At 41.7% G+C, this 25,915-nt stretch overlaps 2 protein-coding genes, 1 long non-coding RNA gene and 1 pseudogene across 17 annotated transcripts in view; 3 read left to right on the top strand and 1 right to left on the bottom strand.

Annotated features, from left to right (window-relative positions):
• The window catches only part of C1QTNF7 (C1q and TNF related 7), a 106,591-nt gene extending 102,326 nt beyond the window's left edge, over nucleotides 1-4,265 (top strand). For all 7 annotated transcript variants that reach the window (XM_054508990.2, XM_064584306.1, XM_045881460.3 and 4 more), the window contains one exon: nucleotides 512-4,265. In XM_054508990.2, the coding sequence (XP_054364965.1) occupies nucleotides 512-1,143 (632 nt within the window). In that variant the 3' untranslated portion in view covers nucleotides 1,144-4,265. The remainder of the gene's footprint in view (nucleotides 1-511) is intronic.
• On the bottom strand, nucleotides 3,088-23,939 carry LOC135363571 (uncharacterized). The gene is made up of 3 exons (XR_010409306.1): nucleotides 23,826-23,939; nucleotides 18,935-19,091; nucleotides 3,088-3,168 (listed from the first exon to the last, which is right to left on the bottom strand). It is a non-coding gene; the product is annotated as an uncharacterized LOC135363571 (long non-coding RNA).
• Nucleotides 3,502-3,662, top strand: LOC123849029 (U4 spliceosomal RNA; annotated as a pseudogene).
• The window catches only part of CC2D2A (coiled-coil and C2 domain containing 2A), a 133,916-nt gene continuing 131,624 nt past the window's right edge, over nucleotides 23,624-25,915 (top strand). For 5 of the 9 annotated variants that reach the window (XR_010409301.1, XM_064584295.1, XM_064584302.1 and 2 more), the window contains exon 1: nucleotides 23,624-23,810. The gene's annotated coding sequence lies outside the window, so the exon portion shown is untranslated. Of the gene's footprint in view, nucleotides 23,922-25,915 lie in introns of all 9 variants that reach the window. The other 4 variants (XM_064584297.1, XM_064584298.1, XM_064584300.1 and 1 more) reach the window with 2 other exon arrangements.

Below are 25,915 nucleotides of genomic sequence, written 5' to 3' on the forward strand. Positions count from 1 at the left end.
AAAGAAGACAATGCCTGTGAATAAAGTGCGGTCCCTGGTACATAGTAAATGTTGAATAAATATGAGCTAATCTAATTTTCATTAATTCTTGTATTATTAATACTGATAGAAGTAGGATGGGGCATAAGACAAAATAGCCTCTAAGGATTCATCTGGTTCTGTCTGCCCCCATGACCTCACTCTGGGGAATAATATCATTATGCTCATTGAATTTCTCCTATAGTGACAAATACTATATGTGACTGATTTTGTTGCAAATGATCCACCATCAAAATAACATTTAAATGATTTCTCATGCACTCAGGAAAACTAACCTGTGATTCTGATGACAATTTTCTATTTCCATTTTAATGCATCAGTGATTTTTTTTTTAAAGATGCATTAGTATTTAGTAGTGTACTGTTGAAAGTTGGAGAAACACATTTAGGGTGTGCTGGCACTATGTGGGGCATGCTATTTGTGACTGTACATTTGGAGGAACCATTAATTAAACTGTAAACTCTTTTTAAAGGTTTGAGAGGTAAGACTGGACCACTGGGCCTTGCTGGAGAGAAAGGGGACCAAGGAGAGATTGGGAAGAAAGGACCCATGGGACCAGAGGGAGAAAAAGGAGAAGTAGGTCCAGTTGGGCCTCCTGGAGCAAAGGGGGACAGAGGAGAGCAAGGGGACCCAGGGCTGCCTGGAGTTTGTAGATGTGGAAGCATTGTACTCAAATCTGCCTTTTCTGTTGGCATCACGACCAGCTACCCAGAAGAAAGGCTACCAATTATATTTAACAAGGTCCTCTTCAATGAGGGAGAGCATTACAACCCTGCAACAGGGAAGTTCATCTGTGCCTTCCCAGGGATCTATTACTTTTCTTATGATATCACATTGGCAAATAAGCATCTGGCGATCGGGCTGGTCCACAATGGGCAGTACCGGATAAAGACCTTCGACGCCAACACAGGGAACCATGATGTGGCTTCGGGGTCCACAGTCATCTATCTGCAGCCAGAAGATGAAGTCTGGCTGGAGATCTTCTTCACTGACCAGAATGGCCTCTTCTCAGACCCAGGCTGGGCAGACAGCTTGTTCTCCGGATTTCTCCTATATGTTGACACAGATTATCTAGATTCCATATCAGAAGATGATGAGCTGTGATCAGGACTCATGTCCTGAATGTTCCAAGATTCTTGTGGCAGACACTTTGATTTAATCTGGGGCCCTAGACGGTGGAGCAAGCAGAAACGAGATCCAAAGAGACTCCCACTCAGATTCCAAAGCACTTACAGAGAATTCTAGCAGCATCTATTAAAACAAGCTGAACCACCAAATGGTTGAAACCACACCAAAATGAATTCTATAAAACAATAACCCCAGATAAGAATCCTCTCGAAAGCGATGTTCATAAATATTTAAACAAATTAAAGACAATGTTAACAAATTTTCTATTAAACTCCCTGAGTGATAAAATCAGCTGGCAATGATATTGTCTCATTAAATCTTCATAAAATTACATTTTTGCTTGCTACTTAAGAGAATCATAACACCCTAGATAAAGTCTTTAACAATTCTCAAAAGTCAAAAACTAAGGGTAAGAGATACTGAGTAATTTCAGGCAAGCTAAAGTGAAGTGATAACTTCCTTTGTTTTATTATTTGTTCCTTCACACTCGTATATGTATTCACTCAACAATTCTTTAGTAGGCCTCTGTGACCCAGACACTGTGGTGGTGGGTCAGATTTAATAGTGAGTTAAAACAAAATCTCTACGTTCATACAGGCTGGTGTGTGATGAGCATACCATCAAATTCAGTGAGATGAGCACCTGACAGACTGACTAGAAGCTGGACGCACATGGGAGCTGCTCTGTCCTGGAGAAGGGGGCCAGAGAAACTTTCACACATGGAAAAATGCTAAGCATTCTAAGTGGTGTGTGTTTAAGGAAGTGGGAGGAATACAAGGGAAACATGAATCAGCAGCTGTATTCACCCCATCTCACCCTCAAAACACCACTGGTATTTGCCATCAGAAAGGGGTAAAAAACTCAGAAATAGAGGGAGCCCGGGAGGGGTAATAGAAATGAAGAAAAACAAGTTACTGAGATCAGCCAGGAGGGCATTCTCCTAAATCCTTTAGCTTGACAAGTTCCCAAGACAATTATTATTCCTCTTAGCTTGCGCACAAATGAGGGCACTACTTTACATTGTCAGGAGGCATTATTTCTCATGGATTTCCAAGGTATTGAATTCAAGTAAAGTGAAACATATGTCCACTGATTTACAGTGAACTGATGGGGGTGAACGGGAGGAGGAGGGAGAGAGACCAGACGTCTGAGCAAATAACTGTCCCTTCCAAGCCTCAAGGCTCCCGCAGTCCAGCCATCTCTCAGGGTGGGCATCTGGTTCCCCACTGCAACACAGATCCTCACCGTTCCATCCCAGTCAGGATTCCCTCCCATCTGCCACACCCTTAGCTGACAGTCGTAGGATTCCCTTACTCTCTTCCTTTTTGGTGGCTTCTAATCCTCCTTCCATGTGTTCTCTCTTGGTCCATTCATTTGATAAACATTTTTATGCCTCCTCTGTGTGAGTCACCACAGGGTTCTGTGATGGTGGAGGAACACCAAGGTGAACACAGCACAGCCCCTGCCACCCAATTTCTAAGGACACGAGAAAGGAAATGACATGTATACACATACACAAAATACCAAGAATTCTGGAAATGAGCAGGCTAAAATATGCTAAGTGCTAAACTGGACATAGAGACAAATGCTCTGGAAGAAATGCTGAGGGGAACAGGTTTACTCTCAAATTGAGGGGTGGGAGAGGAGGACTTGGGAAATCTCCTCTGCCCCCTGCGCCTTCCATGGTAGGTGGGACGTAGAGCAGCCAAATTGGGGACAGAGGTAATAACAGGGACAAAGCATGAAAGTAAGAACAGAGACCCAGAAAAACCCCAAGTGCCAGCCTGACAAATGTGGACTTCATTTATGAGGAACCATGGAGAACCTGTATGCCCCAGAGCTGGGGACTGCCATGATCAGAGGGGACATTGGCAGTGATCAAGTAGCAGCGTGTAAGGGCAATGCTCACTTCTCCCATCCACAGACCTACCTCCCATCATCTTCTTCTGCCTGCCATGCTTTGCTCCATTGGTTGCTCTCCTCTGGAGTCGGGACACAAGTCTGGAAGGCCAAGAGCAATGAAAGTAGAAAAGAAGAGAAAGCAAAGGTGGTTTGAGATAGTCACCTGCTTCTACATAATAGCTGGACCTGGAAGGCCAGGCTACAGAGTGTAAAAAAAACAGCCAACAGCAGAAGCTCATCTGGGGAACACGAAAATATGGGCCCTTTGAAGACCATGGGATTTGCTGGAGAAACTCGAAATGGAGGAGTTATTGTAGACAGTCATGACCCACAAGATTATTGTGTAATTTAAATTTTTTTTTGATCATGATCCATTCATGCATTCATTTTGTGGACATTATTTACTTATCTTTTAAATGTTTCTTTCATTATAGCTTTGCGCAGTGGCAGTATCGTAGCCAATGAGGTTTATCCGAGGCGCGATTATTGCTAATTAAATGTTTCTTTCATTATGAACCTATTTTGAGTAGCCTTTTTAAACTCGTGCTTCTTCAGCTGGTTTGAGGCCCAAGGATGAATTTTATTTTGAAATATCTGGTGGGCTGGTGATGGGGACGAGAGAGCTAAAGTGAGAAAGGAAAGACTATTTTGGTATTAAAAGGATAAACTCCTTAAGCAAACATAGGTGTCTTTTGTTCCTCAAAAAAGAAATGACAGATACCATTTATCCACATTTATGGGTATTTGTGTAAAAAAAATAGACAACTGATTTTGGTTTAAAAAAATTCTAAGTCTCATTCCAATCATTCTTTGAAAGGGCTGACTTGTAATGAATATATATTAAGAGAGATTTATTAACTATATAACATCTTGTTCCAGAAAGGACTTAGAGTCACTTGCAAAGATAGATAAAACACAGAAAGAATGCATTAGTCAGAATCAGGTGAGAATAAAAGAGCAAAACAAATTTTTTAAAAAAGTGAGACCAACACAAAACATGTGTGTGCTTATGTAGCGCAATTTCAGGACACGTGTGTTTCCTTGTACTTGTGCATGCAAAAGGGCATTCCCGGGTCATTCATCATTGTGAATGATGTTGTTTGCGGTGATGAGAAAGTTCTATAAACTCTGAATATACTTCTTCTCTGCCACTCTGTGAAAAAAGATCATGGACATAAAAATATTTCAGAAATCGGCTAACGTGTTGTCTGATACCTTCTTCTCTCTCGTCTTCTGTAGCCTCCACTTCCAGCAAACACCCACCCTGTCACCAAAGCCAAACCTAAGGGACATTGTGGATGTTGCTGTTCCCTTCCCCGCTGGATTTTGTTCAGTATAAAATCCTTAATGGTTCCAGCTCTTACATGTATAGTTCTGAGTCATTGCATCTTTCCATCCCCAATGCCAAGGTTTCATTTGTATACTCATTGTTACTTCCCCAGACGAGTAAAAACTTTCTGATTGACCCTCTGCCTCCAGATGCAACCCTCCAATCCATTCTCCACAAATACAGGTATGATCGTGTCAATCCACAGCTTAAAGGCTAGCAGTGGCCCTCCAATCCCTCTAGTACGAAAGGGGACTGGAACTTTTGGGCACTTTGCTAATCTGGTATTCATTCCATATCTTTTTTCTGGTATCCATACCTAATTTCCTTCTGAAGGACCACCCTCCTTTACATGCTAAGTCTTTGAGCTTCTAAATGGAATTGACTCATGTACTATATAAATCCCTGGCCTGAACAATCAGAGCATAGCTTTCCACTCACCAATATAATTGGTTTGGGCAACTCAATCAGAGCCTGTGAGCCTCTATGAGCTATCTTACCATCACAGAGCATAATGGACCGAGATAGAGAGTCACTTCAAACATTAGACATGCCTGTAGCCAGTCTTACCTTGGACTTGCCATTCCATTCCCTTTTTACCAAGCCCTTTTGAGGTGGGTATTCAACCACTTGCAAAAGATAACCTACCTAATATTAATACAAACATCCTTTAGCAAGGCACGTTAGGCCGTTTGGGATCTAGCCCCTGCTTACTTTATAGTCACATTGCCAAAAGTCACCACATGAAACCTATAATCCAAACGAATGCAGGATACCCACAGTTCTAGGACGCCTTGTTCCTGTGTGCCTCAGAACCTTTGCACACACTGCTTCGTTTGCTCATCATGCCATTGCTGTCTTGTCTGCCTGCCTAGCTCACCTTTTAAGACTCAGCTAGGAAGTTTCTTCATTTTCTCTAATGTTCTTCCTCCCCTGTGCCCAAGAGGAATTATAGGTGACCTCACACATCTTCCTAATGATCTGGGAACTAGTGCAGTTACAATAGCCATAGTGAACAATTGGCACTATTTCAAATGCTTTACGTGGATTAGCTCACTTGGTTCTTACAGCAATTATTCTTTCTATTTTACAGATGAGGAAACTGAGAGACAGAAAAGATAAGAAATATGTTATCTAAATAGGGTCACAAAGACCCAGGCAGTTGAGCACCGGAGTCCGCTCTTAATCATCATGCTGGGTCCTTCTCCTATTACACACTCGTTCCACAGTTGTGCGTCACTGTGCTGCCCATATATTTCTTTTTTTTTTAATTTTATTTATTTATTTATTTGTTTGTTTGTTTGTTTATTTATTTATTTAAGAGAGAGACAGACAGAGAGCCAGCACGAGTGAGGGGAGGGGCAGAGGGGGAAGGAGAGAATCTCAAGCAGACTCCACACTGAGTGCAGAGGCTGACGTGGGCCTCAATCCCACAACCCTGAGATCATGACCTGAGCTGAAATCAAGTCAGACGCTCAACCGACTGAGCCACCCAGACGCCCCTGCACTGCCCATATGTTACTACATTTGGCTATCTAGCCTATTCATCTTTATACTCAAGGGCCGTACACGGTGCTGGCCTTAATATGTGCTCAATAAAAAAACGTGATGAATTGATCAGTGCCAAGTTCTTTTTAGCCTCAATCTTTACATGTGTTTCACAGACAAATTATTGCACTGTGGGAAAAGTGTCCCATTCTTCCATCCTCTTCCTTTGATACTTGTAAACATCATTTTCTTCCTATTTCAGCTAAGCCCATCACAATCAGGACTGGCTCCTGCCTGATCAAAAAATACAGTGTGGCTCGACCAGGGGGCTCTGCAAACTCTAGGGAGACAAAGCTGCTCTAAGCTCCCTTTCTCTGCACAAGAAACAAAGACTAGCACTGGGATAGGTGCCGAGTCTATGGGTCTGGTTTAGTTCTGCCAAGGAGAACTCAGGCAATCTTTTACGTGACCATGTTTATCGTCATGCTGAGAAAAATCAGGCAGCCTGAATTCCTCTCTGTTTTCCTCACAAGAGAGTCTGTATAGTTAGGACGCGTGCGCACACACACACACACACACACACACAAACACATTCTTGTCCAGATTAATCCTGACAGAAGCCAGGAGCAAGCAGGACTACACTGTGCACAGGCCTCCTGTGTCCCGAGTATGGTTGGTACTCAAGTCTAAGACATGCCGAATACGTTGGGTAACTGAAGAGTCCTTTGGAGAAAAAAATTTTAAACACACACACGCAAAATTTTCAAATAGGAGTGTTCAAAAAACAAAAAACAAAACATGAAAAAAAAGCGAGAAACTATGCCCTCATCCCAGTGCCCTCTTGCTATGGCCAAAATATTTCTTTTGTGTTTTGTCTAAGATACAAAAATCACAAAGTCTCCAATTTCTGAGAATGTATGTCAAGAAAATAATTACTGGGCACCTGGGTGGCTCAGTCGTTAAGCGTCTGCCTTCGGCTCAGGTCATGATCCCACGGTCCTGGGATCGAGCCCCGCATCGGGCTTCCCGCTCGGCGGGAGGCCTGCTTCTCCCTCTCCCACTCCCCCTGCTTGTGTTCCCTCTCTCGCTGTGTCTCTCTCTGTCAAATAACTAAATTTTAAAAATCTTTAAAAAAAAATAATAATAATTACTAATGTGTGCAAAGATTTAATTACAGAGAGAGCCTTGCAGTAAAGTTTATAATATGGAAAAGTGGGAAATAGCCTAAGTGATAATAGAATATTGGTTAAATGAGCTGTGATACGTTCATCCAACAGAATATATGGAGTGTCATAAAAAGTGGTGAGGATGGAAATGCATTGGCACCGTAAGATCTTCATGAAACACAAACAGAACAAAGTGGATTCCTAAAAAGCATTTCTGTAATTATCCCACTTTTAAAGGGTGATTGCATATGTGCATAGAAAAAGTTGAATGAAAATAAGTGATTAATGAGGATTTTTTAATTTCCACACTTTTGATCTTCGTTTTCATTTTTATAATAAACATATTTTACTTATTTTACATGAAATGTGTTTATATAAGCTCTTGGATAGTCAGAATAGTTGTACACTATTATGCTCCCAAAGGATTGCAGAGAAAAGTCTAAGGAGAGAGGAAAAAAAAAAACTAAAATTGTAAGTTACGTGTGAAACATCATCCTTTAAGTTTTCTGGTGGCATACCTGGATGTCTATTCCAGAGGATTCTTTAAAGCAAGAATAAACCAGAATAATCCTAGTTTATATATTTTTAAAATTATCCCACCCTAACTTGAACAGGGAAGGAAATGAGTCTTGAATTGACATCATTTTATTGTGTTTTATTAGTCCGGAACTATAAACCCAATGGATTAACCACAGTATGAAGTCATTCCGAATCGATGCATCTGTCAGATCGCAAAGGCATTTATGAGCAGCAATATGAAGAAGACCACGTCCATGGCTTCACTCCGTGCCATCATGAAGGTGGCAGAATTTATTGAAATAAAACCTTGCCCAATCTAGTCAGAATTCCAAGAACTTATCTGAAAGCACTGGAGTAGAAAAATCATAAACTCTAAGGGGTTGCATAGATACTCATACATTTTCTTTTACCAGATTGCTTGTGAGATGCTGCCTTGGCTGAAATAAAGAGCAGGAAAAGGCGAAGTCTCTGTAATCTATCCCTACCACAGCTTCAGATAACATTCCTGGCACTGCAGTACATCCCTCTTGTTATTGAAATTACTCTGAAATAATGAAAAGGGGTTGTAAGGATCTTCTACAGAAAACGCCCAGGTCTGACTATACTGACAACTAAAATTAAAGTGCAGCCACCTGAAGTGGTCCAGCTGGTCAGACTACTGGCAAAAAATAATTCTATGGTTGGTAGGGGAGACTGCCAGCTTGCAGAATACATATTCATCAATATACCAAGACACAGGCACACACACACATGGTCCATACCCGCTTGACTCCCCCTAGGCATAAAATTCTGATTAAATTCAGGATGTCCAATCAAGTTTGGATTTCAGGTAGCTACAACAAATCATTATTGCGTATAAAGATGTCCCAAGGATTTCACTGGGAGCCTTGTATTTTTATTTGCTAAATCTGGCAACTCTAGTCCCCTAGAATTCACCTGCAAAGGCGTAAGGTGAATCCAAGTGACCTTCAGAAAAGCAGTGCACATAGCTTTTCATATAATAAGAAGCAGCTTTTCTTATGAGAAGGAATTCTTAGTTTCCCAAAAGAGCTTCAAAGAACTAAATTTAACTGAATCAGAAAGACATAAGAAAAGCTGGGTGGAAAGTCAGAAGATGTAAGATCTAACCCCAGCAATTACAGAAACCAGCCTTGTGTAACTCTTTTAACAAGTCATCTAAACCCAGTAAGTCTATTTGCACATTAGATCCATGGTGGAAAATACGTGGCTGGCTTTCTATCTCTGAACTCATGGCAGATACTGTTATTTGACCTCTGCATTCCTTCTCACTGTGCCCATGGGCAGCCTCAGGACCCTGCTCAACCAAATCTCCATCATTCATCATGCACTGACAAGAATCTACCCTTGAGATGAAACTGTTCGTCTTCTCCGAATTAAATAAATGAGCCTTGGGCTTCCCTTCCAGCTCTAATGGAAGTTTGGAATTCTTTGGAATTCCAATTCGACTCTGAAAAGCAAGATCATGGCAAGTTTCACACCCTTGATTAAAAGTAAAACACGGCAACTGTCGTTTTTGAAGCAGAGCTTTTTCAAATTCAGAGCAGGAGTAATGGACACAGGAGTCCCGCTTTGATTGGACCCTGTGGGAGCTGGACGGCTCCAGCCGTCCTCAAGGACCTCAGTGGAGGACACGACAGGTCCTGACTCCCACCTTCTGCAATGACTTTGACTACACGTCTCTTCATGTTTTCACTTCTTTCTGTACACCATGGGCTTCTCATATCACTCACTGGCTTTCTCTCTCTCTCTCTCTCTCTCTCTCTCTATCTCTATCTATATATATTCTCTACCTCATGAATTCTGCTTTCTCACAATCCCAACCTCTCCTAGCCTCTCGTAGTACCGTGCTAGTTCGTGACATTTTTTTTTGTTTCAGCTCCAATAGCTGATTCTCTCTTACTTGCCCCAGACTGAGGGTCTCAAGGCTTAGCTGGCCCCTGTTTGCCAAAGGCCAGTCTAGGGATTGGCTCTTAGTTCAGTTAGAATCCGTTGGTGCTGTCAGCTAGGACTGTAAATAGCTGGTATAAAACATGGTTGCCGGGGCGAAGCTCATCAGCAGGGGATGTCGGGGGGCTAGGGGCTTGTTCTGGGTTTTTTTCTTTTCAAAAGGATGTGGTGGGTACCATTATGTCCAGTTCATAACTTCACAGGGTCTTTTCAAGGACCAAATATGATCATGTATGTGAAAAGTGACTGTTTTAGCTGGTTTCCCCAAAAGCAGAACCTGAGGCAAAAATCTGAGTTATAAGTAGCTCATTTGCGAGGTGCAGGAAACACCAGTAGGGAGATGAGGAAACAGAGGCAAGTAATGTGTGTGTGGAAACTGCTACAGTAGCTGCCTGAGGCTTATCCCCAAGGGAAGCTGGGGGAAATGGGATGAAACACACACCCCAGAATGAGCTCACCCCAAAAGCACGGGAGTTGGAGCATTTAAAGACGAACTCCCAAGGGTTGTTGGTTGAGGACTACTCCCTAGCACTTTGGGCATGCACTGGTGTTCCCGCAGAGTGGCTTTCCAAGGTTCTGGAAAAGGGCCTCAGGCACAGAGATGCAGGTAAGACACTCAGAAATCCACCAGAGCACCCTGAATTGGTTAAGGCCCAAGGAATATGGGAGGAATATAGGAGAGGTACTGACGTCCCCTGCTTTAGTACTTTGTCAGATCTCAAACAAATGCCAACTGAGGACAGGGAAGCAGTGCCTAGCACATAATAGATGCCCAGTAGATATGTGTGAGATAAATGAGTAAACGGATGAATAAATGAATGACAGAAAGTTCTATGTAAATGAATCTAATTATTATTATTATTGGGGTTATGTCATGGATCTTTCATATCTGCTTTTCTCTTTATGCCAGTGAGGTGGTAATATGATGGAAAAGGACAAGGGGGAGCAGTTAGTGGGACAAAGGACCACCAGCTTGCACAAACTCTTTTTGCCCCACTGCTATGACTTGGGCAAAGCAGAAGAAGCATCTTTCTCCTACATACTCCTCAATTGTACTTTAATGACTTCTATTATTTGTCCTTATACTCATGTTAGTTTTCAGCTGTATAAAATGATGAATGGAAGAGGGCTATATTTGTCTTCTTTCCCTAGTCCTATTTCCTCAAGGACAACCCTGAATCCTACTCTTGCTTAAACCCCACAATACCCATGTCACCAACAAGACAACAGTAATACGTGTTGTGAGGACATAGTACGAATCTGCCTCCATTGATAGGATTTGAGACAAGCTTCTGCTCAATTCCACTCCTCTCAACCAACTGAGAGATACTCTCAAAATTGGCAAACGAACCAGAATACTGGTTTTCCTACTGATAGTATGAAATCAGAGAATACAATTCAGATACAAGGCTGAAACAAACTTTCTAACGGTTGTCTCTAGGTCTAGACCTCGGGGACTATTTGTCCTGCAGCAGAAACTTTTCCATTCAGCCTCAGCAAGGACCAAAGTCTGCCTCCTCTCAAGTCAAGTTCATAGAACCTCAGATAGGCCACACATGCAAGTGGCTTTTTGCACACAGCCTAATACCAGAAGTGATGCAAACGCCAGTGGATTCTAGACTCTTGCCATCTCCAGTCAGAGAAACTACCCCTCCTCCCTCCCTCCATGGGAAGGAGTCATTGAAAGATACAGATAAGTCACTGGCAATTTCAAGCCAATGAGTGAGTAGAAGTTCCTATTTTTCAGGGTGGCAGAAACTCTGGGGGAGGAAAACTATGATGCCTTCCCATCCCACATCTAAGAGAAGAGCTGATCTGAAAATCTATTTCCCTTTGGACATTGGACAAGCTAAGAGGCCTGCTCTACAGAAGAATCATTTCCAATTACTCTTTCATCCTAGCATACAGATATCAATGCGTCTAGGTCTGTACAGAAACCTTAAATGCTTCAATAACTAGGGCTTTATCTTCTGTTCGTCCCATCTCTCACACTGAGATTGCTAGTAAACTCTGCAGTGAGAATTTAGCAAAAGGAGTTTAGGGATGTCAATCAATACTGAGGCTCAGATATGTCAAAAGGAAAACTGTTTCTTTGGGAATATTTCTTCCTTCCCAAAACAAGGTAAGAAAATAGTAATATTGCTTCTACTTCAAGGTTTACTTTGATGACAAAATGGAATGTGGCCAGTTTGCTTTTTAAGGTACTGACCTCTAGTGGCCAGCAATGATAACTGCTCTGCTAGAGAAAAAATGTTCTAAGATTTTAAAAACCCAGGTGTGAGCGTGGAGGGGCTTTGAAGATCATCTTTCTCTGCCCACCTCATGTTATAGAAGAGGAATTAGAGATCCATAAAAGATGAGGAACGTGTCAGCGGTCACGAAGACGGGACTGGAGCCAAGGTCTGTCTTTCATTGTGTTTCGTCTCATCCCACTGCCTGGCACACCTTTCAAAGCTACTCTCCCACAGGTGCTGCCCTTGACAAATAGAGTGACAGTGACAACACTTCAGTTCCAGAGAACCCCTTCTATGAGATTGCAAACAGTGAGAAGGTAAGGACTTTTTCCTAATCGTCTTTGAATACCTAGTCTTTTCCCCAGGCCTGCCACACGGCAAGTAGGTAATGAATGTCAGATGGATGGATGGACAGATGGACAGACACATTTTAACTTGAAATTGGAAATCAACTAAAACCAGAAGCTACTTGCCTTTTATCCTATTGGCAAATGGCAGATCCAAAATTTGAGGCAAGCAGTGCAGTCTTACCTGAAAAGCTACCATCCCAACCACTTACCCCAAGGACCCCTACTACTAATGATGGTCTTCCCGAATTTCACAGAAGCAGACTTACTGGCTCTTGAGTCCACATGGACTCACTTTCAAGAGAAGATTGTGTTTTTCAGACCCTCAGTCATACTGAGGTGTTGTCCTCCGATAATAACCCAATGAAAACTTTCCTTCATGTGTTGGCTTGTTCCTTAATCATTCAACATATATTTATTGAGTGTCTACCATGTTCCAGGAATTGCCCTGAGTAATGAGAACCCAGTGGGAAAGACAAAACAATGTATTAACCACTATGCTAGCGGTAAGCTCTGGGAAGATAAAGAAAGATGGAAGATTGTTAGTGATGGTAAATCCTTCTCCACTGTTAATGGAGATGTGAGTTAGGAAACAGTCCTGAAGGATTTTAGCATATAATGGTACCTCAGAGAACATGTGAGTAAACCTCGGAATCCTATGGTAAAATAACCCAGTAGGTAGAGAAGGGGCAGAATCTCCATATAGTAAGTGACAAAATTCATGTCTCCCTCTCCAAATTATTGTTCCTAAAATTTACTTACCTTTTGAGGATTTTAGCAACCTCTGCTGATACCAACATTCTGACTCCTAAAATTCTTCTCCCTACCCTTCGGTTCTAAGCATGGATATAAAACCTTTCTATAATCCCTCACAGCACTACAAGACTATGTTGGAACAAGTGAAAGATTTTAATAGTCTCCCCCCAAAGAGAGAGGAATTATAGCAGAGTTGCTAAAAGCTTGCAACCAGATATGATGGTCCTCATGAGGTTGGCCAGGCTCCTGCTGGATTGCTTCCCTGTCTTGCCCTGTTAGGCATCATATGGCAGTGTCCATCTCTCGCTACTGCCCTGGGAAATTCCTCAAGTACATCAAAGCACCTCAGAGTCCAAGCCCAAGAGAGCAGAAGGATGCTTAGTGACAAATGTTTCTTTGCCTTGTGCTCCGAATTCCATCTCTCAAATAGTGAGAACACAGGCAGCTACCAATTTACAGATGGCTCTTACTCCAGAAATCTATTTGCTAGACAGTTATTTGGAATCTGCCATGCATTTCCCAAGGCATCAACAGTGATTGAAATCAGAGGCAAGTCCAAGAAAATTCTATTTATACTCTGGTCCATTTGAGAATGTTAGAAACATAGCTTCCCAATTTGACAGAAATGAGGGAGTGAGTGTAGATGTTCCTGGGTACTCGTTATATCAATGCATCATCCGTACCAATATAAGAACCCAAATCCTCCCCCCACCAGGTCCTCAAGAATTCTGCATCAAGGAACAAAGCACAGTTGTCTGTATAGGGAGCTATGGCTACAGACAGCAAAAAAATGAAAACTCTTGACCTAGAGTCAGTAGAAAGGTTATTCCTGAATTGGGTCTAGCAAACAGTCTATGTTTTCCAAGTATAATTAGCATTTGGTGCATTTGAAGGAAATACGTTACAATTTGTGGCATCACAGGACATGAGAAAAATAGATGGACTGGTGCCCAGTGAAGTAGAGCATATTTTTTATAGAGACATTGTCAGCAGCTCCTGTCTAGTGAGCCCAGAAGGTCTCCTTGGATAAGATCTTGTTTCAATGAAGGGTCATCTGAGCAACTATTCTTGATTACACAAATGTAACACAAAGGACACCTACTGCCTTGGGAAATGGGGATACAACAGGATTTTCTATGACATGATGGATGCTGTCCTTTCTAAATGCCCCTCATGTCCTTGACATCACTGAACAAATTTACAAAATGGCCAAGGAACTTCCTGGGGACAAGAGGGATTTAGGCACTGGACTCTTTCCTGCTGAATTTCAACAGCATTAAAACCTCTCTGATAAACTTGGATGGTCCTAATTGAGTTAATCAGTCAGAAGGGATATTTGGCACCCTGGAGGGCAATTCAACATGAAGAAAAGGGGTTCGAGGACTGTGGACTGGAGACCGTGGTTCAAATCAGAACTCAGGTGACTGGGGGGAGGGGAGGAAGAAGTATAGTTGTTGCTTTAGGCATAGCTTGTGACTGAAGTCTTAAACCTCTCCAGATGCGGGGAACAGTGGCAGATTACATAAACCATATTGGAGAAATCAGGGTTTCTCAATCTGGGTGCTATTGACATTTGGGGCCAGTTTTTTTGTGGTGGGGGGTAGAGGGCCGTCCTGTGCGTTGAAAGATGTTTAGCAGCATCCCTGGCCTCTACCCACTAGATGCCTCTATGAGGTTCCCTAAGTTGTGACAACTAAAAATGTCCTCAAATTTTGGACAAATTTGGTTGGTTGAAAAGCAGTGGTATAAACTAAAAAGTACAACCATGAAATCTTAAATGTGAGGAATCTGATATGAATATTTGGATTATCAGACACATCAGGGCATCCGAAAGCAAAAATGTTCCGCCTTCTTGGGGCCATTTACTGCAGTAATGAACCAGACTCCTCTGTTCTCTCTCTATTGGCATTTGGATGCAGGACTGCCCCTTGAATGGAGTAAGCTCCTTAAGATTTATGAACAATACTAAGTGAAATTGAGACTTCAAGGGGGAGACGCTGGATGTCCTGCTAATATAGGCAAGCACATTTTTGATCAACTAATTAGAAAATGAAAGCGTTGTTATGATATTTATACCCTAGGTTGGTGAAGCAGGTCATAGCAGAGAGATACTTTCAAGGGAAGTAGCTGGAGAGAGAGAGAGAGAATATAAAAATTGGAGGAAAATAACCTTTTTGACAAGAAAAATAAAAGAATTCACAATTCATACTAAGAGCAGCAGTTTTCTCTGATATGTAAGAGTGTATTCAATTATTTCAAGTTATGACATGAAACTCTAAATAAAATGAGTCTTGCAAAAAAAAATGAATCTTATAGCATTTTATTCTCAATAGCTCAAAGAGCTCTCTTAGGAAGGGAGAATGTTTTGAAAAGAAGCAAATGAGAAGAAAGTCATTGCAATTCAAAACAAGTTGAAAATCATAGCCCTGGAGGAAGAAAATAAAATGCTTTAATATCTATAAAATAAAAATAGGCTACACAACCAATATATCTGAATCAGTAAGTGTTTCTCTCCACTAACTATAGAAACAAGAGGTTCAAATTTGCTGGAGTTCAAGTTATATTTCAGGGGAGATGTAAATAATTTAGTAAATTGGAAAATATGAATCAAATGTTGAAGAGCATGGTTTTATATCATTTATGATTCAAAGGTGATTCTTTAGCTTCCAAGTTGAGCTTTATTTTAGTGATGTGTTTTCCCTTGTGACATATTTTTCTTTCATGGAGAAAGTACCAGCTACCATCAAAAATATTATAAAATTCCATGTAGGGATCCAAAGGGGTACGTGCACCCCAAAGTTTATGGCAGCAATGTCCACAATAGCCAAACTGTGGAAAGAGCCAAGATGTCCATCGACAGATGAATGGATAAAGAAGATGTGGTATATATATACAATGGAATATTATGCAGCCATCAAAAGGAATGAGATCTTGCCATTTGTAATGACGTGGATGGAACTGGAGAGTGTTAGGCTGAGCGAAATAAGTCAACCAGAGAAAGACATGTATCATATGACCTCACTGTTATGAGGAATTCTTAATCTCAGGAAACAAACTGAGGGTTGCTGGAGTGGTGGGGAGTGGGAGGGATGGGGTGGCTGGGTGATAGACATTGGGGAGGGTATGTGCTATGGTGAGCGCTGTGAATTGTGCAAGACTGTTGAATCACAGATTTGTACCTCTGAAACAAATAATGCAATATATGTTAAGGAAAAAAAAGAAGAAGAAGACAAAGAAGATAGCAGGAGGGGAAGAATGAAGAGGGGAAATCGGAGGGAGAGATGAACCATGAGAGACGATGGACTCTGAAAAACAAACTGAGGGTTCTAGAGGGGAGGGTGGTGGGAGGATTGGTTAGCCTGGTGATGGGTATTAAGGAGGGCGTGTACTGAATGGAGAGCTGGGTGTTATGCACAAACAACGAATCATGGAACACTACATCAAAAACTAATGATGTAATGTATGGTGATTAACATAACAATAAAATTTTTTAAAAAATTATAAAATTCCAAGAACTGAGTGCTAATGGCACATTCGTCTAAAGCCAAACTTGTGTTCCACCTGTTCAGGTTTGAAAAGCATATTTTAACTATTTATTGACCTAAGTAATGGGCCATGGCAGTTTCCTCCAAAGAGAATATAGCATGATAGTCTCATCTCAGGTTCTATGATTTTTCCATGTTTATTTCAATGTCCAAATCTCCCAAAGAGGGTTCCAGTCACCAGGCTTTAGTGGCATACCCTTTAAGGTATTAAATACAGTTGCCTATTTTTTCTTAGGTATACAGGTAAAAATTGTATGCTTCAGAGTTCTATGTACCAAAATAATGATATTTCATTTGTTCATTCATTCATTTCTTCATCCATTTAAAGATGTGACTGCTACCGTTACTACTGCTGCATAACAAATGACCCCAAATGCAGTGGCTTAAAACAATCATTTTATTATGCACATGGATTCTGAAAGCCAGCAATTTGAACAGAGCACAGCTGATTCACTAATCTCTACCCCACAATATCTGATCCCTCAGTTGAGAAGAGTCAAACCCTAAAGGTGACTCAACGTCTAGGGGCTGGAAACATCTAAAGGCTTCTAACACACATGTCTGGGGCCTTGGCCAGGATGACTCAATGACCCCAGAGTGTGTGCCCCTGGCCTTTCCATGTTGCCTGGCTCCTTCACAGTGTGGTGGCCTCAGAGTAGTCAGACTTATATGGCAGCTCAAGATGCTAAGCATAAAAGTTCTAGCAAACAACATAGAAACCACATCGTCTTTTGTGACTCAGCCTCAGAAATCAGCCAGCAAGTCAGTGTCACTTGCACAAGACCTGATTGTCAATGACATGATAAGTCCACTGAGATACAAGGAGAAGGAAAATAAACTCCAATTCTCAATGGGAGGAATGTCAAAGAACTTGGAGGCTTTGTTTTAAAACAACCACAAAGGCATACCAACATAGAGCACAGGATGTTTATTATTTGAAATAATAAAAAAAGATATAACTACATGTATGGCAGAGCTTAAAAATAATAAGGAATATTTTGAAAATCCTTATGCTAATTAATTTTAAAACAAAGAAAAGAAAAATTTCCTAAAAATATACAATACTAAAACTGAAAGAAGAAATTTAAAACTTGAATGGGCTTATAAGCATCAAAGAAATAGAATCATGAGTCACAAATTGAGCTACAACCACCCCCCTACCCTCTACAAATACATTATTCTCCAAAGAAGATATACAGTTAGCCAATAAACTCAATGAATTACAGAGCTCAACATCACTACTCATAAGGAAATGTGAATTAAAACCACAGTAGGACACCATGTCACACCTACTGAAATGACTATCATCAAAAAAGTGGAAAATAACAAGTGTTGGCAAAGATGTGCAAAAATTGTGCATGACCAATGGACCATAAAATGACTCAGCCACTGTGGAAAACAGTGGCAGTTCCTTAAAAAGATAAATAAAGAATTACCACATGACCCAACAATTCCACTCTTTGGTATCTACCTAAATGAATTGAAAATGGACTCAGACACTTGTATGTGACTGTTCATTGCAACATTATGCACACTAACTGGATGGTGGAAACAACCCAAGTGCTCATCAGCAGATAAATGCGTAAGTTAAATGTGGTGTATCTATACAATGGATTATTATTCAGCTTTAAAAAGATGTGATGTCCTGACATCTGCTACAACATAGATAAACCTTGAAAACATTATGCTAAGTGAATTAAGCCAAACACAAAAGGACAGTTGTTGTATGATTCCTTTTATATGAAATAACTAGAATAGGCAAATTTATAAACACAGAGAGGGGGGATTAGAGGTTGCCAGGGGCTGGATTAGGTTACCAGAGGGAGAAATATAGAGTTAATGGGTACAGAGTTTCTATTTTGGGGTGATGAAAAAGTTTTGGAAAGAGATAGGAGTGATGGTTGCACAATGCTGTGAATATAACTAATGCCTCTGAATTGCACACTTAAAATGGCTAAAATATATATTTGAAAACTGCTAAGAGAGCAGATCTTAAAAATTCTCATTGCAAGAAAAAAATGGTAACTGTGTGAGGTGGTGGATGTTAACTGGACTTATTGTGGCAATCATTTTGCAATATATACAAATATCAAATCACTATGTTGCACGCCTAAAACTAATGCAATTTTATATGTTAAGTATATCTGAATATAACTGGGCAAAATGACTAAAACAACAAATTTTATGTTATATGTATTTTAATACAATAATCTCTCCAGATCCAAACTGTTCTATAGACAAGTTTACAGAACAGATCATGTGTGCGTGCGTTGTGTGTGTGTGTGTGTGTGTGTGTATGTATGAGACAGAGAGAAACAGATACAAAGACAAAGACAGAGAGGCAGAGGGAGAGAAAGAAAGAGGGACACAGAGAGAGATGAATCTGCTTTGCTTGAGATTCAAATATCCTTTATACTAAAATAAAACAAGAACAATACAAGAAAGGAAAAACAATTTTACAATTTCACTAACGAACACGAAGGCAAAAAAAAAAAAAAAATCCAAATAGGGGTACCTGGGTGGCTCAGTTGGTTGAGCGTCTGCCTTCGGCTCAGGTCATGATCCCAGGGTCCTGGGATTGAGCCCCACATCGGGCTCCCTGCTCCACGGGAGGCCTGCTTCTCCTTCTCCCTCTCCCCCTGCTTGTGTTCCTGCTCTCGCTGTGTCTCTCTCTGTCAAATAAATAAATAAAATATTTTTAAAAATCCAAATATTGGTAACTAAATCCAAGAATTATTTTTTTAATTATCTTGACCAAGTTTAGTATATCCCAGAAATGCAAGAAAAGTTTGGCATTAAAAAGCCTGTTAATGTAATTCACCACATTAAAAGATGAAAGAAGAAAAATCATATTTGATTATCTCAAAAGATGCAGCAATAAAAGCTTATGATGTGATTCAACACTTGTTCTTGACTAAAAACTCTAGCCAGCTCGGAACACTTAACCCAAAAGAATAAGATTTTTGCATTTTGATTTAAAACAAATCTGCTAGATTCATTTATTTTGCTTGCATAAGAAATTTTGTAAAAAAAAATGTTTTTGAATTATGCTTTTTAATAATTTCAGAACATTCTGATATATATAATTCTTAGGAACTGGTTTTGTTTAGCTAAATATTAAAATATCAGAGAAGTCATAATCAGAAGGTTAATTAGCACAAGGGTGGTGAACAGATCCTATCTCTTGTACAGTTGATCACTTCAAATAGATGATCTTGTACAACAAGCATCTGTTATAGATTAAACTGTGTCCCCCCCACCAACAAAACTCATATGTAGATGCCCTAACCCTCAGTGTGACTATTTGGAGATAGGGATTTGAGGAGGTCATTAAGGTTAAAAGGGTTCAGATGAGTGAAGTCCTAATCCAATAGGATCAGTGGCCTTATAAGAAGAAGGAAAAGAGTTCTCTCTCTCCATCTGAATCCACCAAGGACAGGCTGTGTGAAGACACAGCAAGAAGGTGCCCATCTACAAGCCAGGAAGAGAGCTCTCAACAGAAATTAATGCACTGGCACCTTGATCTTGGACTTCCCAGCCTACGGATTGTGAGAAAATAAATCTCTATTGTTTCAGCCACCCAGCCTACAGTATTATGTTAAAGCACAGAGCTAACTAAGACAACGTCCACATTTCTTTTTTTTTTTTTTTTTGCATTTAATAAGACCTACAGCATTTACTGTACACCAGGACTTGGCAATTATTAACTTAGTAATTCTCATAACAACCCACTGGAACAGTTACTACTATTAACTTCATTTTACGGATGAGGAAACTGATACCTGGAAAAGTTAAGGAAGTTGACCAAGATCCCTCACTTCGGATCTGGCACTCACCTCCACCCTCCGTGCTCTCCTCCTGGGGCTCACCTCCTCAGTGCTCCTCCTTGTCCCCCATCCACTCTATTTTCCCTCTCTCACACCACACTTTAACTTTCTAAATCTCTCTTTTACATCATTAATTCTCTTTCCAGCTCTGTCACAGGGAGTTTGACCCATTCTTCACTTTAAAAAAAAAAAAAAAATCATGACGGGTGACTGGGTGGCTCAGTCAGTTAAGCATCCGACTCTTAGTTTTGGCTCAGGTCATGATCTCAGGGTTGTGAGATCGAACCCCAAGTTGGGCTCCACATTCAGTGCAGAATCTGCTTGAGATTATTTCCCCTCCCTCCCCCTCTGCTCCTCCTCCTGCTCTCTCTCTCTCTCTCACTCACTCAAATAAATAAAATCTTTTTTAAAAATCATGACTTTATTAATCACTTTTAAAAGCTCTAGCTGATTCCTTTTCACATTTGCCTCATCTGCTTGATAGTATCTCACTCTTCTTTCATGTTTTCAAAGCCTTCAAGTTCTTTTATGATCATTGTTTTTTAATATTCTCCATCTAATTATTGTATTATCAGAAGTTCTTGCATATCTAATTGTGTCCTCTGGTTGTCTTTGGACTCTTGAATATTTCCTGCTGTGTTGGCTAATTTTGGATTGTGAGCTCATCTTCAGCAAGGTTTATCCACAGCTGTCCTGAACTAACTACTTGAAGGTGTAATCCTCCAGAAAAGTTTTGTATGCGCTCTTGCCTGCACCCCGGGTGTAGGAGCCTGAGGGCACCTTTTAAAATTTGTCACTTAGGGGATCCTAAACAGTATAAGAAATATAAATAAGGCAAACAGCATAGTGTAAGCCAATGGTTATGAATTCTCTGGAGAATATTTTTCCCACCACAAGCAAAGCACAAACTGAGACTTATTTTGGTATTGTCTCCTTGTACCAGACTATTAATAGACAGGGTTTTTTTTTATTATTTCGTTCAAGTAGGCTCCATGCCCAATGCAGGGCTTGAACTCATGATCCTGAGATCAAGAGTTGAATACTCGACCAACTGAACCACCCAGGAGCCCTAATAGTCTATTTTAATTTAAAGATGTATTCTTTCACCTCTGAAAGTTTTTATTATATTATTTCTTTGATAAACTCTACCTTTTCATTTTCTTGGTTCTCTCTTTCTATAACTACAAATGTGGAATTTCTTGGGGCACCTAGGTGGCTCAGTTGGTTGGGCGTCCAACTCTTGGTTTCAGTTCAGGTTGTGATCTCAGGGTCATGAGACAGAGCCCCACATCATGCTTGGGCTCCTTGCTCAACAGGGAATATACTTCCCCTCTCCCTCTCCCTCTGCCTCTCCTCCAGCCCCTCCACACACTCTTTCTCTCTCTAAAATAAATAAATCTTGGGCACCTGGGTGGCTCAGTCAGTTAAGCATCTGCCTTCAGCTCAGGTCATGATCCCAGGGTCCTGGAATCAAGTCCCACATCTGGTTCCCTGCTCATCGGGGAGCCTGCTTCTCTCTCTCCCTCTGCTACTCCCCCATACTCGTTCTCTCTCACTCTCTCTCGCAAAAATAAATAAAAATACTTTAAATAAATAAATCTTTTTTTTTAAATGTGGAATTTCTTAACCTGAGATCCCTTCATTTTCTCTGTAATGCTTTTTTGTAAGGGCAATATGCTAGTTTTTCACTGGAAGATCCAAAAATGTCAATATCTGGATTCTGTTCTTTGTGACCATTCTGTTTCTCCAGAAAATAATTTTCCATGTTTTCCAATTTGGTGCTGGTGTAGGCAGGACAGGGAGAGGCAAAGGTATATGTCTGGTTCCTTCAGTTCTGTGAGAAGGAAAGAGCCCTGCGCTCCTCTCCATTTCCTACCCACTTTTCAGCCCTGAGGCACACCCACCCTCTGCTGTACCTGGGAACTTGAGAGCAGAGTGTCTCTGGCTCAGCTTCCCTAGAGAAGTAGTCTCCAAGCCTCCAATCTCCTCTGGGGTGGGGGAGGGGAGGAGTACAAAAAAGGGGAGTAAGGAAGATGGTCATATTTCTCAGGCTGCCAGGGGTAAGGGAGGGTCCTGAGGATCTAGCCCCTCTATATAGAGCCTTTCACATCTTCTTGCATTTTCAGCCCCCACTTGCCTTGATATCTGACTATATTCGTTTCCTGGGGAGGCCATAACAAAGTACCACATACATGGTGAGAAATGTATTGTCTCACAATTGTGAAGACAAGAGGTAAGAAATCTGATGTTAAGAAATAAAGTAATATAATATAATATAATATAATATAATATAATATAATATAATATAATATAATATTAGAAAGGAAATCCAGTTTTGGCAGGATTTGTTTCCTCTGAGGGCTGTGAGGGAGAATCTGTTCCAGGCCTCTCTCCCAGCTTCTGGTAGCTTCAGGCCTTCCTTGGCTTGTAAATGCTGTTCTCCCTGGATCTTCACATCATCTTCCCCGTGTGCGTGTCTTTCTCTGTCCCCAAATTTTCCCTTTTTATAAGGACACAGTCAGATTGGATTAGGGTCCACCCTACTGACCTCTTCTTAAGTTGATTGCCTCTATCTAGATCCTCTCTCCAAATAAGGTCACATCCTGAGGTCCTGCAGGTTAGGACTCCAACATAACTTTTTTTGGAGGGACACAATTCAACCCATCACAGTACTGAGCCAAATCCTCTCCAGAATCCTGCAGAATGGATGGGCTCGTTTCCACGTTCTTATGCCTTCCTGCCTCCTCCCACCCACACACACATACACAGGCAAGGACACACGTGGATACACTTACGCACACACACACACACACACACACACACACCAGAGAGCTTGGAGTGTGGGTTTCCTTGGTCTCTTCATTCCATTACTCTTCCATCTGCTTTGCCTCTTCTCCCATTACCTTTGCTTTTTTTTGAGCCATACCATTTATACTCTCTTTCAGCAATTCCAGCAGGATTCAGAGAATAAGCAAAGATTAACCCTTTACATTCAGCTCCACATTTAACCGGAAAACACTCGGGTGCCACACTCACTGATGCCTGTTAGCATCGCCACAGAATCTTTCTGCAGATAAGCCAGACACCCGGCCCTGTAATGGTGACCTTGCATGATTCTAAACCGCACGCCTCTGAACATCGCCTTCTTTTACCAGAAATGCCCAGCGACCCTGATGACAGGAGGGAGGGCATGGCTCCTAAAGCTTCACCTAATTTCTGATCAGCTGCCCCAGGCTGATTCCTCTTTGTCCTTCTCCAGCCGGCTGTGCTCCTCTACTCACCCAGGACGTTTATACTCCACTACTGGAAGTAACCTGTCACTTTAAAAGAAAAAAAAAAAAAAAAATGAAGCCACCGAGTGACCTCCCTTAGGAACGCGTTGCTAAGCGGGTGTTTTGCTCCCAGATGGCTACAGCCTCCCGGGGAGCAGCCCAGCGCCGCCCCAACGTTCAGCCTTTCCCTTTGGATTCTTTTAGAAGATTCAACAGTAGGACTCGTCTCTCTCCACTTTTACTTTCATGCCAGAAAGCGGAATCTGCAAAGTGCTTTGTAAAGTTCCGTAAGGTAATCCGTTCTTACCGGGAAAGGGCTGCAGTAAAGGGTATCCTGCCTCCAGTGACCCGCGCTTGGGGTTCAGCCTCTCCCCTCCGTCACCCTGAGGGGATTGAATGAATTGTAAGTGTAGGGGTTCTCATCACTGTGATTTTCGTTTTACTTTCTGGAATTGAATCATAGAGCATTACTGGGGCTGCTTTGATTTGAGCGGCCGTCTGGTGTCTGGTTTGCAGGAAATGGAAGTCTGGCTCATCACTGCCCCTGGGTGGAATTCCTCCCAGATGGTCGCTCTGCTTCCTTTCTGGGATTTTCGTGCCGTCCTGTTGCATTCCGGTGTCCCAGAAACATTTGCTGCATGTTGCATTTCTGAGCCTTTCAGTTCGAATTGGTTCAAGGGGTGAAGTGCTAGTTATTGCAAACTTCATTCTGTTTGGCAATAGTCAGAGAGCCATTACAGACAAAGGGAAGAGGATCACCACTTCAAAAAATCACAAGAAAATCTTCTGGCAGTTATTTATACTGCTAGTTTGCCTTTGCTGAAGAGAGGTGCTATGGAAAGCTAATAAAGTCTCATGGGAAAGACATGTCTGTTATTGGATTTTCATATAACCTCTTCTGCAAACAAATTCAGCTCCAGAATGAAATATCTCTCTATGTCTATCTCCTAGAGCACATTTAAAGAGCTGTTCACTCCAACATTTATCGAGCATGAACAATGCACTGAAGTGCTAAAGTTCAGAGTGTACAGAAATGCATTAGACCGGTCAGAAGCTCTGAGTTTACTTGGAAGACAGACCTATAAACAGATGCTAACAGTACAAGGAGCTAAGCACCATCAGATATTTATAAAAGAGTCGAACATGCTCGAAGCACGGTGAACTACTCCTGGGGAGGGCCTGAGAGCCCTTAGTTCATCATGTAAATGCAGGGGCATAGACCACAGAGCACAGTTCAAGTATGGCTTTTATACGTACTCTTCCAGGGCAATGTGCGTTATGTCTGACTAAAGGATTCTATAAAGCTCTATGTCACTAACCTCATACAAAGGGAAGCTGCGGCTGGACTACCTTGTAGAATTAGATAATGAACTTAGAAGGGGTCTGTGTGGCACCTGCCTGGGTTCCGGGCTCCAACCCTAACAGGCTAGGACAGAACACGCTAAGCACAGTACACAGAGAGGAAATGCCCATGGGCATGTGGGGCTGGGGTGGGGGGTGTTTCAGAAGCAGCAGAGAGCTTGTTTGGAGGTTCTAGTCGGGGAGCGCAGCTACTCGTATACCCTTGACCAAAGAACGATCCTCCCCTATCGGGGAAGGTCGTCCTCTTCGACCGAGCGCACAGCTTCTGGAGGGACGCACATGGAGCGGTGAGGGAGGAAGGGGACACCCGCCTAGCCAGCCAGATCAGCCGAATCAACCCTGGCGATCAATGGGGTGACAGATGTCACAGTCAGAAACACCAGAGAGAAGGGAAACTGCTCTGGGCCCAGCTGGGGGAAGGGAAAGTGAAGACCTCATGTTTTAGAGCCAGGAGGTTGTAAATGGGAACCAAAGATGGTAATGGGGGTCTTGAATGTCGCCTCTGATCTTTCTTATGATTCCCTTTCTGTCCTCTAAGCTCTTTTTCCAACCCCACTCCTTTCTTCTACTTTCCCTCTATAACATCACCTTTTCTTAATGATAACACTTACCCATCTCGAGAGCCTGGTCCATGCTAGGCGTTTTACCCACCCACTCTATCATCTAGCCCTTCTAGAATCATCACTCTTGGAGGTAAGAATTATCATCACAAGTGTACAGGCGAAGAAATGTATCTCAGAGACGTGAACATATTGCCCCGAGATCACACAGCTGATAAATAGAGCTGGAATGGGAACCCAGGTTTAGATAATGTTTTACAAAGGTCTCAGTATTTCTATACACCCATGTTCGCACTGTTTTGGAATAGGACGCTCATACTGTGTTAGTCTTTAAGCAGCCCAAGGTGAGATACAGTGCATCCCATGTCATATACCTTCATTCTTTTCCCTACATCCTGTAGAATTTGTCACAGGGTCCTCCAGTTATGACTCTGATCCACTCATGACCCTCAGAGACAGTCCATTTGTTTGGATG

The sequence above is a fragment of the Mirounga angustirostris genome, unplaced genomic scaffold (assembly GCF_029215605.1).
Source record: "Mirounga angustirostris isolate CCGP_5_RB_7025 unplaced genomic scaffold, mMirAng1.0.hap1 SCAF_2, whole genome shotgun sequence".
Taxonomy (NCBI): domain Eukaryota; kingdom Metazoa; phylum Chordata; class Mammalia; order Carnivora; family Phocidae; genus Mirounga; species Mirounga angustirostris.